This window comes from Alligator sinensis, unplaced genomic scaffold (assembly GCF_000455745.1).
Source record: "Alligator sinensis unplaced genomic scaffold, ASM45574v1 scaffold23_2, whole genome shotgun sequence".
Classification (NCBI taxonomy): Eukaryota; Metazoa; Chordata; order Crocodylia; family Alligatoridae; genus Alligator; species Alligator sinensis.
In genome coordinates, this window is record NW_005842700.1 from 755,170 (window position 1) to 770,746 (window position 15,577).

Sequence of the window (15,577 nt, forward strand, 5' to 3'; positions counted from 1 at the left end):
CGGCCGCTAGATCCCCCTCAGCCTTCTCTTGTGGAGGCTGAACAGGTTCAGGTCCCGTAGCCTCTCCTCGTAGGGCCTGCCCTGCTGCCCCCTGATCACGCGGGTGGCCTCCTCTGGACCCTCTCCATGCTGTCCACATCCCTCCTGAAGCGCGGCGCCCAGAACTGGACGCAGTACTCTACCTGCGGCCTGACCAGTGCCGTATAAAGGGGGAGGATCACCTCCTTGGACCTGCTTGAGATGCATCTCTGGGTGCACGACAAGGTACGGTTTGGCCTTCCTGACCGCATCCCCACACCATTGGCCCATGTTCATTTTGGCATCAATAATGACTCCAAGATCCTTTTCTGCCTCTGCGCTGACGAGAAGGGCGCTCCCCAGCCTGTAGGTCTGCTGCTGGTTCCTCCTCCCCAGGTGCAGCACCTTGCACTTGTCAGTGTTGAATCCCATCCTGTTCTCATCCGCCCACCCCTGTAACCTGTCTAGATCCGATTGCAGCCTATTCCTTCCTTCTAGCGTGCCCACATCCCCCCACAACTTAGTGTCATCTGCGAATTCGAACAGAGTGCTTTTTACCCCCTTGTCCAAGTGGCTGATGAAGATGTTGAACAGCGCGGGCCTGAGGACTGAGCCCTGGGGAACCCCACTGCCCACATCCCTCCAGGTCGAATATGACCTGTCCACCACCACTCTCTGAGTGCGGCCTCCAGCCAGTTAGTGACCCATCTGACTGTGTAGGTGTCGACTAGTCCCCTCGTTTTTTAATGAGAATGGGGTGAGAGACTGTCGAAGGCCTTCCTGAAGTCCAGAAAGACTACATTCACTGCTGCCCCTGCATCTAAGGATGTCGTGACCTGGTTATAGAAGGCCACCAGGCTGGTCTGAGAGGACCTGCCTCTAATGAACCCATGATGGTTGCCCCTCAGCATAATCTCCCCTACTGGTCCCTCGTGGACATGCGCCAGGATAATTCTCTCAAAAAGCTTACCCAGGACCGAGGTAAGACTGGCCTGTAGTTCCCTGGGTCTTACTTCCTTTTTTGAAAATGGGGACCCACATTGGCCCTTTTCCAGTCCTCCGGCACATCGCCAGAACACCACAAGTGCTCATAAAGCCATGCCAGGGGTCCCGCAATGACCTCTGCCGATTCCCTCAGCACCCTGGGTTGGAGATCTTCAGGACCAGCTGATTTAAATACGTCCAGTCCCTCCAGAAGTTCCCTGACTAGATCCTCACTGACCCTGGGCCTGGGTGCGCCTCCCCTAGGGCTTACGGGGGTCCCGGTGCGGGGGTTGAAGACCAACTTAAGTTTGTGAATGGAAATGCAATCCGGTTTGTGGAGCTTCTAATGTGGTTTGAAAGTCAGCCATTTTCATTCACAAAGCGCGCAAGAAACTGATGGATTTGGTAAGCCGAGTCAAAATATGGCATCACAACAATGTTCAGACTGTCAAACTGAAAACCAGCACAGACAAGACGTGTTACAGGAAATAGCTGCAAAGTTAAATCAGGACTGCAATTTTGAGGAGTCACTCCCACCTCAATTTAAAAAAACTGGCTGCCTACTTTTATTTTATTGTGTTCACATTTTTGACCCAGATCAGGTGCCTTTTCTGAATTTCAACCCTCAGCTAATTAAATCAATCGCTGGGTGGCAGGAAGAGTATGACAATGAACTTACATGAATTTTGTCAGAGCACCAGATGCCTTTAAATGTAACTGAGTTTTGGGAGTCTGTTTCTGATCCGTTTCCACATCCCTACAACTTGGCAAAATGCTGTCGTACAATCGCTGCCTTTCAATTCCAACCAATTCTGTGGATGCAGAATGTGGAGTCTCAGCTTCTGGACAAGTCTTCACACCACGGAGGCAGAGAATGTCAGCTGCAACTGCCGGTGGATGCCATGTGCTAGCGTTTAACAATTAAAATGAATAATTTTTATTAAAGTTAACATAAATTATTATATTAGTAGCAATATTTAGATTTATAATATGATAAATTATATGATAGAATTTACTTTCCCTAGAAGTTGCTATTAAATTATACAGTACATGCCTCTTTGCCAATCAGCACCGAGCACTGGGGCCAGAGCACATCCAGGAAATAGTCACAGAACGTGCTCTTTATGTCGTGAACCTGTGAAAATTGTTTAGTCTCACCATGGTTTAAGCAGATCCCGACTCAATACCTGTGTCTGTTACCCAGATTACATGTAATCTTGTGGGCAAAATGTTAAAACAGGCAAAAACAGGTCTACAGCCCGACCTATTTGTCTGCACTTTAAAACATAAAATCAAATACTTATCCCAAAGGCTATCTGGCTACCCATGACAGCACGACAGATTCTCACCTATAGTGGATAGGGAGACTCGAGAGAGGGAGGAGGGGGGCACAAAGATTGGCAGCACATCTTCTCGAATTTGCTGAGTTCTCCAAATTTCCCTCTAGCCTATACCCAATATTTATAGCTGGCTGGTTCTAATATTTTAATAAATTCTCTGATTGGGTTTATTTATATGATTTGTTTCACTGAAACTTTTGGAACTAGACTCAACCAGATCACTTATGGACTTGAATGGTGTCAATTGGTTGGGATTTATACCCTTGGGAAAGAAGAAGGGTTTTCTTATCTCCTTTCCTTCCTGATTGCAGAGTGCTGTTCCTGTTTTTTTCTTTACCTTAGATTATGATCTTCTCTGACGAGGCTGCTTTTGTTTTTACAAACTGTCTAAACATTTTAACAAAATACATCTATTATAGCGAAACAGCATCCAGCACATTTGGCTACATCAATCACTACTACTACTAATTTAAGATAAAGCTATGATACAGTGTATTTGGACTATTTAATATATGGCAATGTCTCCTTTCAGGCCTTGCGCTTTGTTTAATTGTAGCTCATTACTGGCTTAGTTAGACATGTGGATGGCTTCCTTTACTTTGCTGACCAAGCTAGTTGTCACATCTGCAAAGTTTCATGCTATGGTCAATCAAGGAATAAGCTTTGGGGCCACACTTCCGCAGCTTGGCCTAGCCCTTTGACAATGGGCCAGGCTGGCAACATGCCCCGGTCCCAAACGGGCACAGCTTGGAGCCGCTCTGCAGAGACGCTGTCAGAGGGAGCCGACAGGTCAGAATCACACCCCAGAGAAGCTCTTCCCCACCAGCAGTCTATTGAAGACCCCAGTGGGAAGACTATTGCCCAAGCAGGGCCAGAGCGTTCAGGGGAGTCCCTACAGCTCCCTCATTGCAAGCGACATTAAGCGACGAGAGAGAACATCGATGCCTAGGAAGCGGGCTGGCGTCCTTCTCCACCTGCTGACCAGCATTGCAGGCCTGTGCCACAGGGTCCCAGCAACACACGCTGACCCTGGGCTGAGAGGAGAGACCCACTCACCCACTCTCTCAGTCCCTGATCCTTCTATAAGACACCCTGGGCAGAACCTGAGCCACCTCCCTAAACGCACGTTGTCAGACCAGCCCAATGGCTCCCAGCACAGCCAGGTTGCTCCTGGACAGGAACAGCATGTGCAAAATCACTTTGACAGCACGCATGCTCACAAAAACTATCAGAGCATGGTTACCAGCTCTCTCCAAGACTGCTTGGCCCAGGTCAGGATTTCAGGGAGACGGCTTACAGAGCAATATTAGTGCAAGCTGGGTTGGGAAGAGTTTGGTAGCCTCCAGAGAAAGGGTCCTTTTCAAATTCGCGGAAACCAAGTCCTGTGTCTTCTCTTAGCACCGAAAGGCTGATTCTGCAACCCCCGTGGTGCTATTATAGCTGACAGCATCTGCAAAGCAATTACTTTCAAAGAAGCTACATCACAATGGATAAAGTGTGCTTGAGAGGAACAAAATGAGTATTTAAGCACAAAAGCTCTTCTTGACCTACTTTCATTCATTACACATGGAAAAATCTCTTCCATCAGAACCTCTGCTTCCCACTTGCTGCGATTCAGGAAGGTCCAGAAGGGTTGGTCAGAAACCTGAAATGATTCCAGTAAGCCTGCAAATGAGGAGACAGCTCAGGGGCAAAAGATCCATCCGAACCATCTGCTTGTACTGATTCTGGCTGGTTTTTCAAACAAATGCCAAGAACTAAAACAGAGCCATATCCCAACTGGAGACACGCTGGGTACATGTACATGTTGCCCTATGGTGACTTCCTTCTGGAAGTACTAAAACATGGTGCCATAACCACCCGTACTGTGCCGTACGTGCAGCGCACGGTTATTTGCCGTAGCGGCACTCTATAACAGGGGAGTGCACTGCTACGGCAAAGTAGCTGCTGGTCATGCATGCACACCCATACACACTATGCTGCTGCAGCACAATGCAACGTCGACATAGCGTCATGTGTAGACGCGCCCACTGTGATGTTACCAACAGCCTAGGTACTGTTTTACCTAGAGCGAATAGCACATCCTTTGTGTGTTCTCACAGTTTATTCAGTAACACTGCTCACAGGAGGAAACACCAGGCTGTGCGAGATTCATCCAAGTCTCCAACGTGATGGAACAGATTTGGCTTTGACTCCCGAACCCAGATCATACAAAACTGAAAAAGCTGAATATTCATAAGAGAGGGGATGGAAGAAAGAGAGGGTTTTTGCCAAGCTACACAATTTTGCAAATATAAATAGCCACTCCCACCATCTATAAGGCCTTTTAAAATAGCTAATCTTCTGAGCAATCAGTTCCTATGGAAATGTATTGTACTGTTGGATTTTGGCATAAAGAACATTAATTCAGTCCCTACTTCTGCAAAACAGGGGGTTAAGCTTTTCATCTTTCAAAAAACCACCAGAGAACTCGATTGCATTACTCTTGCAAAAATGCCATAGAAAAATACCAAGCATTTAAAGCAGATGCTAGAAAGGATCTCACAGCTGGAAAGGAACAGAGCTTGAAGTAGAAAAATAATTTAAGTTGGGGTTTCTTCCCCTGTGGAAGCTATCATATTTGTAGGCAAAAATAAGTCCCTATAGCTCCCTGAAGAAACATATTATGGGCTTTATTTCAAGGCTCATGCTATGATGCTATACAATGCCACACCCTTCTATGGAGTCAGGAGAAGCCACTAGGTAGCTGGGAACAAGTAAAAGAGAGTTGGTAAAGAGCTGCCTGGAGGATGTTAATGATATTCAAGAGGAAAAAACAAGGCGTCCTGACGTCTGTGGTTTTAGAGTACGCAGCATATCAAGGGAAGGGGAGGGAGAGGGTGCTACACCTTATAACTTCACCAGCTGGAAGTCTAAGTTACCCCTGCAATTCCCACTGGAGATTATTTTTCTTTCCCCAACGTAGAGATGCTTTAAGAAGCTCCACTACTTTAAGGGGAGCTGAAACCATTTCAATCATCTAGCATCTTATTCTAGCACTCACACAGGGTTTAAGATTTCACTAAGTGATTCCTGTATTGAGATCAGAGCTCCTGGCCGAGCTAAAGCTGCTCTTTCATAAAGCTTTCTAACCTAAACAGCCTCCAGGGCACTGCCAGGCTGTCAGTTTGCAGAGTCCGTTAACCACGGAAGTACAAATTAGCCAATCCAGCTGAATTCTGCTTAACTCCATCTGCATTCAGCAGAACATACCAGTAAGTGCTCAAGTGCTTTGCTGAATTGGGACCATGACACTGAGCATTACCAGAAAACCTAAAGCCTCAGAAAGCCAGAAGCAGAACCACAGCAGCTTCTGCTCCGCCTCAGCTATCAGTGCTGGTCCAGGACGGCAGAGACAACAAGGAATGTTTTTTTTCAAGAGACAACACAAAGGGCTATTAACTAGTGTTGGCATGCAAGGGTTGTTTAATCTTTCAGGAGCATTTTTTGGAAAGTAAAAAAACCGTCACGTGTCAAGACAGAACTAGCTTGCACACTTCTGCTACAAAATAGCCTGTCTACCACCAGTCTCTTCTTTTGGATGTTACCCAGGCTGGGAACATCATTAAAAACACTCTGGCCTTTGGGATTTTACCATTTGGAACGGATTCAGATAAATACCTCGCAAAGGGGAAGTAAATATTGGATCCTTTTCATCCAGTGACTCTGAGATACAGAGATATTTTACTAAAAGCCTAAACATGAGTGTGTTTCCTGACCAGTACCTAAAGACAGTCGTAACCTCCAAAGGAGGAATGAAGTTGGAGGTCAAGAGGACTTCAGCAAGGCCAGGCATACCCATATAAACTTAGCACTCTTCAGACCGGTGGCTGCTCGTTTGTCCTTTGGCCAGGATGGGACGCGAGACTTTTGAAATAAGCAACAGCAGAACAAATATATAAAAATAGTTGTAATATTTTATCCAAAAGGAAAAATTAAGAAGTTTTACAAAATACGTATAATACACAGGTGAAATAGCTGTTAAACAAAGACATCTTGACCCGCAACTATAGGTTCTACTGAACACACAGAAAAGAAAGACGTATGCACACGTGCGTGCATGTGTGTGTATGTGTAGCGAAAGGGGAAATTCAAGGACAAACAGCTTGCTTGCTTTGCTTCAGTTCCAGTCACAGAGCCTGGCATGTGTTTAAGTGCACCACAACGGTTTTAGGTCGGGCTGCAGTTTACAGAAGGACATGTGTGTTTCTTTTTCCCTTCACAGATGTGAAAAGTGCCTCTCCTAGCACGTAGAGCCCATCATCCCTCCTCTCACAACTCTGCTCCAAGAAAAGGAGCAGCTGTTGAAATAAGCCTCTTTCCTGTCAACATTAGATGCTCCAATCCTTCAGGAAGCCGGACCAGATCCTTTGTACCTGCTGCTGAACACCAAAGGTAAAATTCAGCCCTGCAGTGAGGTCCACTGAGAAACCTTGATAACACTGAATATCACATAAAGCAATATATAGAGCACTTGCAACAGCTGAGGGCATTGCTTCTACCCTGCTTTAAGGATGTAAATGGTACCGAGTTGGTCCTTCACACACAAGGGAATTTCAACCCAGCATAACACCAACAACATGTTCCACTTGGTTTCCACAAGCTGAAACAGGGCCGGGACTCTTGGTTTTCAATCCAAAGGTACAGCCCCTTTCTGAAACAGACTGGGCATCAATAATTACTAAGCGTTATGTAAAACATGGCACAAAAAAGCAGCCTGCAAGTCGAAGCTGGCTGTGGCTGGAACTGGGTACATTGAGGAAACCTGACATCCAGTTCCAAAACCCTACTTGGTATTCTCTTGATCTGGATTTACTTTGGTGCAGCTATGAAAAACTGAGTATAAATACAAGAACCTAGGCAGGAACTGCTGTCCTTTGAAAAATGTCTCTCTCGATTCAAGTTTGAATGCAAATCAACGCATGATCTGAGTCTGAAATGCTACCGAGAAAAAGGAAATGCAATTTTCCTATGTAGTCAGAGATTCTCCACTTCTCCGAGTTCTTCTCTTTTGTAGCAAAAGGTGAAGAGAACTCTCCAAGCTGTGGACAACAAGTAGTTCGGCGTCTTGAGCCTTCCTAAACAGCAACTCAACTAGTTGAGAGCATACCAGTTCTCTCACCCAATGTCCGGGTCACCCCTCTTGCCTAACAATTAGACGTACAGGCCTGGAATTTCAATCTAGTTCTAAAAATGCCCAGTATAGTTCTATCATGATGCTGGTGACACCAAGTGCCCCAGAGATCAAGGTGGCCGACAGCACTGGTGTGAGTGCAATGAGACAAGGAGCGAAGATGTGAAGACACTGACCCTCCTCAACCAGGAGTTCCTTGCCAGCCCAGGCTCACCAGTCCCAAAAGCACAGTGTCCCTTACGAATACTGAGCTCCTGAAGTGCAGCAGGATTTGCAGGGGCACACGGCAGGTGGTAGCTCTGCAGACTGCCATCTCCCCCATTAGCTCTGCTACTGCACCTCAGCCTTGCACTGTTTCAACGCAGTGTTGCTACCAAATTGAGATGGCTGTTTTCTCTGCTGCGATTAAAAATATCCGCTAGTGCTTACACTAACATCAAAGAGCTTTTCCCCTTGTAACCTACTGGAAATAAAGCAGCCCTATGCAGAGGCTAGTCCATGAATCTCCTAAGTGACCTATGTCCTAAATACGACAAGTTATTTAAAGCAGAGGGGTAGGTCGCCAGCTGCTGTAAATTGAAGCCGATGGAACTCAGACAATTCATGCAAGCAAGAATCCAGTCCTGGGCTCAAAAGAAAGTGTTCACTCTGCTCACAGCAGGAAAGACTTTCTTTGCATTCCTGAGCTGTTCAGCAGAGAAACCACACATTACCATGTGGCAGAAAGCAGGGGCAGCATGGGTTAATTTTATCCACCAGCTAAGATGCAGTAGCTTTTTCAGGAAGCAAATCTTGCACATTCACTGCTTGCACTGAAGCCACACTAAAGAAGTTGGCATCATCCCCACACACAGGAGCATTTACACCCTCCTGTACACTGTGTTCAGCTTAGCAGTCCAAGAAAACAAATCCAAGGCTGTCAAGGATGCAGGAAAACAATTATTCCAGACAAAACTGCAGGCTTATCATCAAAACGGTCGCTTCAAAAAACTTTAAAAAAAACCAAAAACCAAAAAAAGCTACCTCCTGCCAGCGTTCTAAATATTCTCTCAAACATGTTCCAGTTTAACACCCTGAAAAATCAATGCCCTCTGAGGATCCAAATTGTGGCAATTAAGTCAAAGGATTTGCAAGAAACTAGACACAAAGAAAACAGAGAGGGTGCAATGCTCATGCGGAAAGTTTTCCTCCCAAGCCTGGATTCTGTTCAACTGGGTACAAAGAAAAAGAATCTATGCAGGGGGGAGGGACAGAGAGAAAGGTTTCACTCACCAGCTTTTTAAAGAAATGCTCATTTTTAAACGTTTCTAAATTTGTTTCAGCAGCTTCTAAGCAACTTCTGCTGCACTTCAACAATGCATTAAAATGGTATGACCCTTGAGTCTGAAGGAATTTCTGATCTGCCTAAAACGCTTTCACAGGATACAAATGGCAGCCTGTCTACAGTAAGCCATTCTCAAGCCATTCATTTCACCTCGTTTCTTTAACAGTGTAGATACGTGCATATGCAAGGGACTCTACTCAGAAATAAAGCAATACTGATAATGCAGTGCTGTTTTATAGGTCATTAGAGTGTTCAGAAGAGACAAAGAATCCAGTTCTCATATTTCAGGTCTGTGATTGTTTTTTTTCCAGGTGTAGTTACTTCACTATTCAATATTATCATGAAAATTTAGCAAGCCCTTTGAACTCATCTATACACACAGTATATCTGAAACACAGGAAGCTAACAATGCAGACATTAAGCACTTAGAGTAGCCTTGAGAACACAATAGTGCAAGTTCCTCCCACAGCCACCTTGCTTACAGTAGCACAACATATATGACAAGTAAGGCAGAGCGTGCTACTCAGAGTAAAAGAAACGAAGAATGTCTTTTGGGAACCTGTGGGACAGCCAACACCTTCGGTCCACACACTTGCATATGTATTTCTTATGAACAAGTCTATGATAAAATTTTTCAGGATTGTTCTCAACTGTTTCACAAAAGATACGTGCGTCCTTTCCATCCCACACTGATTGGGTCACGGACGATTCTCTCAACAGTCACTGAACAAGATGCTTTAAAAAATGAACTAAACATGGGTGCTCCAACGGTGTAGCAGGCCCTGCAGTATGGGTCCAACATAGCGTTCGAAGTATATCAGGCTGTATCCAACAGCTCCAGAAGAGCACCAACTGCTCCAAAATAACCCTATTGAGCACAGAGAGAAGAACATCTAATTAGAGACTGAACCCGAGACACAAACATCAGAATGAGACTATGCAAAACAGTAATGTAAGGATGCAGAAGGAAGCTGCTCCCAAGTAGAGTAAGTAGATGGTATTACAACTTCTGGTGATAACATTTATCCCAGAAAACACAAGTACAAAAGGTGTTGTTTGGAATGTAGATTAAAAGTCTTTGGAAAGAGCTATTTCCACAGTGTAAACTTTGTACATGCAGTTTGCCTTTTAACTACTAAAACAATAAACCTGAACAGTGTGCCAGGCTTGGAAGTTCTTCAATAATTGTGTCTATGGTAACAAAACCTGCAGAACTGGCTACACAATTTATATCGTTATTGACCAAAGGATCAGCTTTGGTACTTTCAAATCACTGTAGGTGTCTGAACCGTGAAAGAATAAAATAGATTAAACGGTAAATTCACCTCGTGTTCCAAGAAGAGGGCTTTCAACTGTCCCTTGGACCAATAATCCAATGCGTAAGCTAGAAGTCTCATTGAGATTGTATTGATCCGCAAGAAATTGCCAACAAAAACCACCCGATTAATGTTCTGCAAATATAAAAGAAAACAAAAAAAAGTGTCAGAACCTTTAAAGCAAACTCCATTTCAGCTTCAAAACACAAAACAAGAAAAAACCTATGTTATATTGCATTTTATTGGAAGACTACAGCCAGCTTTTCAAGTATGTCTTCTGGCTGAGATCAATGAAAGTGAGTGGAAAACAAAGCAAGGCTGCCAGCATTTGCTGAACGGACTAAAGTATGGACAACCTCACAGCTCTCTAAATACCCCTGCTGTTGGTAGTTATTGCTCTGCTTTTACCAAGCTGGAGAGCATGAGCAAGAAAGGATGGTAATTTGAGTGGGGAGGGGTTAAAAAGAAACAGACTTGTGATGTGTTTGCAGATTCGGTATTTAGAACCTCATATAGGAATGTTCAAATCAAATCCAACAGAGCAGAACTGAAACCAAGGGGGACTGAAACACCGAGCAAATAAGGAGGCCAGCAGCAGTGTAACATTACTGAAAGGAACTACAGCAGGATGGGGCCAGAAGAGGCACAGTGCCTCACTCAGGCCAGTTACTGGAAGAGGAGAGCCAGCAACCGGGCTGAAGGAAGAAGCAAAACAGACAGATTTCTGGGCACGGTCAGGTAGGATTTCATTAAGGCTAAGAACAAACATAATTCTTAAAAGCTCTAGAAGAGGAACGGCTGCTGCCCCTCAGGAACTACGTAATTTACACCGCATTATCCTCTCCAGATACAAAGTAGCTAACATTACCCTAACTCTAATACCGAATGAAAGGGGGTTCAAGTTGCACTGTTTCCTCGTACAGCTGAAGAGGTAGGAGTTGCATCACAATAGTTATCTGTATTATCTGATGCAGGTGCAATTATACCATCTACACATCAGCGTGACCAATCTAAAGGGGTTTGATAAGCCTTGTGTAAAAGGATACCCTGGAAAACCCAGCACGGCTTCTTTTCTTGTGTCCCTGTCATGTCACTTTACATCTAACCCCAGACCTAAATCACAGCCGTCACTAAGGTGAAGCCCAAAAGGAGCTTCTTGTTGAATCAGGTCAGGCAGGCCTCAAACTGGCTGAACAAACCGTGCCCCTTTTCTCCCACAAGCTTCTGACCCTTGCCCCCGCCCATTGGGATAAGTGTGCTTCCTCCATTTTCACCACCAGCCTGAAGATCAAAAGAGCAGTACCCAGAACAATCCAATGTGTACGGTCACCTCACAAAGTGACATGGATCCAGGCACCAAAGAAGCCTGGTGCCATCTTAGATTTAAACCTGGATTTCCACACAAGCTCTTTGTTACAGTCCTGAAAAAAAGCCATTTCCCTTACTTGGCCTCAGGAGTGTGGCAGTTTATTGGCCTCCCAGTCAGGACAGAGTTTTAAGAGTTCCCTCTTCTGAACAGGGGCTCGTGGCTAAGTACCATCTCTGCAGCCTCAGAGCCGCTATTCCACGCACCCTTTCCACACAGCTCTCCTCGGCACTCCCCTTTTGTCTGACCTGGTCAGCATCTTGTCTAAGTTACACTATATATTCCTGAGTGGAACAGAGGGAGGAATAAATGGCAGACACTAGACAGAACTGGTGTTGATAGTGTCTTGTGTATTTATAGCACCAGACAAGTGCATAATAGTAACCGTTCAGTGATAAGCACGCTTCATTGTGATGGATCCTTTCCTGTACAGGCAGGCCCCGAATGAAGTGAAGAACAGGTCTCTGTTCTTTCATAGCCCTGTACAATGCTGCTTGACATAAATGCAACAAGGCAGCACTGTAAAGAAGCTGAAAGCACAGAGCTCAGAGATACACCACTGAGGCCCATAAATACTTTTGCAGCAAAACATTACAAGTAACCAGAACAAGCAACACAGGAAAGGTCCTCTTTTTAGTTCTCTTTTCACTGATGTACTTGTTTAGATGCCCAGCACTGATAACCAACAAGCATGGGGCTGAGCAGGGACCGAACTGTGCTCAGTATCTTCCTGCAGCTTCCAGAACTCCGGTGTACTACACAACTCCTGTTTTCCTCCAGTGCCTCAAACTATGGCTGAAAAGCTATTTAACTTCAAATTAGGAAGGGAAATTGACTGGAGGAAACACACACACACACACCCTGCTTGGGAAGGCTATTACAATTTTATAGTGCTTTGAACTGACAAGGTACTGTTTTTCATCCAATTGTATGGGGCAGGTTGGGAAGGGAATCTCAGGTTACAGTTTAAACTGAAATGTCCAAACAAGTAAGAAAATGCTTCTGCCGAGCAGAAAACAAGCTCGGTGGAATGGTAGCACACGTGAATGGCTATCTTCAGGCAGAAAGAGGTCACGTCACATGCATGCTCTTTTCCTCATACCTCGTTAAGGGCACACATCCGTGCTATGGAGCCAATGTTGTTGGTGATCGTTATTAATGTTGCTCTGGCCAAGTCTTCTTTACTGACAGACTCTCTCTTCTCCTTGCTCACCATGTTTCCAAAGCTGTAGAGAGAATCTGAGTTAAGTGACCATTTATAAAGACCCATAAAGCACATGAAGCAATATCCATTCCAGATAAGTCATACTACTACTAATGGAAGCATGTAAATTTTTAACAGGGCACTTAGGCTAATTGGAACTTATTATTACATTTTATTAATAATTTGTCAGATAAATAGAAATGCTAACTATAAGTCACGCCCCCCCCTTCACTCGTACTCTTATTTTTCATTCAGACACGCTAGAACAACCAGAAAAAGCCACAATAAATCTTTACCTAGATGCCACTGCCCACCCTGGCAGCCCAAACCGCTCATAATCCCCTCCATAGATGTCCCGCACAAGTTTGTCCACTTTTGTGCTGTCGCCACGGGATGCCATTTCAAGAGCCTCTTCAAAGGTGGAGCAGCCTGTGAGAAGACAGCAGAGGCCAAAAAAGGTTCCCCCTCCAAGACTGGAATACAGAACAGAAAAGCAACATTTGCTATGTTGTATTTCAAAAAAGAGAAATGGAAAAAAATACAAGGGACTTGCCTTAGTGAAATAAAGTCCCATTGCTGAACACCTCCAAAGTCATATTAAGAATGAGCTAGGCTGCCCAGCCACATATCTCCTCTTTCTACTGCAAACCCTGGAAGAGGAACTCAATGAAGTCCTCATTTTTATCTTTAAATCTGCTTCTGCAACTCATAAGCAAGCATATGTCTTAACCTCCTGTTTTCATAAGGCAATAAGTTAACTGAAAAGGGGCTTGTCTTGTCTTACAATATTCACCGTACAGCGAGTACTGAAGAGCCAGTCAGTTGCATGCATTTTTAACAAATCAACCCAGCAATGAGCTCTGTTCATACACAACAGTCTGCCCACACAGCATTCCTGGAGGATTGGGGCCCAACTGTTCAAAACCTCCTGAATTCATTGTACATGCTGTACATACATGCCATTAAGGATGCATGCTAGAACTGACAGGTACAGGATATACTCGTCTGATTTTTATTTTGCAACAATGCTCTTTCCAAAGTTCAATCCAAGTTTTCCCCGGCTTTGCTGTGCAGTGACTGGCCATTATGTTACGCTTTTAAGACCTGACTGACAGAAAGGCCCAGGTAAGCCAGTGTTCTTCCACTGCTCCCCCGAGCCCCAGTTCCCCCGAGCACTACTGTGAGTAACAAGGAATAACGGCCATAAGTTGACAGACAGTAGATTCAGGCTAGATACCAGGAAGCATTACTTCACTGTCTGGGTGGCTAGGATCTGGAACCAACTTCCAAGGGAAGTGGTGCTCGCTCCTAACCTGGGAGTCTTTAAGAGGAGGCTAGACAGACACCTTGCCGGGGTCGTTTGACCCCAGCATCCTTTCCTGCCCATGGCAGGGGGTCAGACTTGATGATCTGCTCAGGTCACTTTCGAGCCTACCAGCTATGAAACTATGCTCCATCTGCAGAAATAACCTATCCATAATGAAGTCAAAATTCAAATCCTGGAAGCAGAAATGGAACAGAGCACATTAAAATGTGCTCTTTTTAATGCTTGGAAGATTCCCCTAATAATGGCTCCTCTGTTTAAAAAAAAAAGTTTGGATTTTTACAGCAGAAAGATAAATGGTCAACAATTGGCCTCCCTATACAGACTGATTGTGTTAAAAGGTTAGACAGACATGATCCCAAAAAGGATCTCTGTTCACTAGAAGCAGTAGGAAAGGGAAGAAATGAAACGTTACAGCAAAACCCTTCAGTTATACAAGAGTTACCACTTCTAAAGCCATTTTTCCTGGAAAATGAGATGTAAACTTTACCCATGTTCATCGTTTCCAAGATCCAAGACTACAGTCAAAGCAAATCTACCACTCTCTAGGGCTTACCTGGTCCCAGTTACTCGCTTGTAGTTGTCTTTGGAATAAACAGCCAAGATGCTGACCCCTGAGCCAATGTTCACCAACAGGAGAGGATATGGATTCTCCAAGTTAAACGGGAGCTTCTCACATTTTTCAGAATCAGTTGGATTTTCAAAATAGTAGCATTCCGAGTGTCCATTAAATCCAACAGAATCAATGTACAATACTCCCTTAATAAGGCAGTCAAGTTCATCTAGCTTGCAAAGCTGAAGGTCACCCATCTGTTAAAAGAAAAAGGTTATTAAAAAGCCAGGCAGAGATCTAAAGCATTTATACTCACCACTGGTCAAATTCAGCCTGATGGCAGAGAAAAGAGTTCCACTCTCCCACGTACATTGGTATAATGCAGAGTGAAATGCTCATTGTGATATTTAAGTGCAGTTCTAAGGAACCCCACTCCTGAAAGGTACAAGCACCCTCACAGTCCGTGGGACAAGACAAAATAGATGACCTGATCCAAAGAAAGCTGAAGCCAAGCGACTGGCTCCAATGGATATTGCATCAGGTCCACAGCATCCCATGACAACAAAAAGGTGAAGGGAAAGGGGGCAGGAAGGGGCTGGTGGGGGAGGAAATGACAGCTCCCACACAACAGATAGCAGGGAAACTGCATGGTATTCTTATCGTGGACCCTGCATGGGACCCTCCATGTTTGTTTGGTCAATCTGTTAAGCACTGGTTTAAAAATATATTGATATACAATCCCAGATGAGTTTCACCTACACAAACATCTATTTGATTTACAATCAGGCTCATTCTAATGAGTAAACCTGAGAAGCAAAAGCTGCTTTCAGTTCACTGCCCCTAAATTTAAAAGAATCTGAATCAACTCAGTGCTGTATAAATGATAAATGAACCTTAATCAGTGGGACAAGTACAGAATAAACACTGAGCTCATAAATGGAGAGCTCATGGGGGAAACAATTAAAGGAGTGTAGG

The 15,577-nt window shown here is 44.6% G+C and overlaps 1 protein-coding gene across 2 annotated transcripts in view; it reads right to left on the reverse strand.

Annotated features, from left to right (window-relative positions):
- Positions 1 to 6,280: 6,280 nt before the first annotated feature.
- Positions 6,281 to 15,577, reverse strand: part of PANK2 (pantothenate kinase 2) — a 23,790-nt gene continuing 14,493 nt past the window's right edge. For both annotated transcript variants that reach the window (XM_025216026.1, XM_025216025.1), the window contains exons 3-7: positions 14,606 to 14,859; positions 13,022 to 13,198; positions 12,624 to 12,747; positions 10,165 to 10,290; positions 6,281 to 9,707 (exon numbers count right to left, since the gene is read on the reverse strand). In XM_025216026.1, coding sequence (XP_025071811.1) covers positions 9,657 to 9,707; positions 10,165 to 10,290; positions 12,624 to 12,747; positions 13,022 to 13,198; positions 14,606 to 14,859 — 732 coding nt within the window. In that variant the 3' untranslated portion in view covers positions 6,281 to 9,656. The remainder of the gene's footprint in view (positions 9,708 to 10,164; positions 10,291 to 12,623; positions 12,748 to 13,021; positions 13,199 to 14,605; positions 14,860 to 15,577) is intronic.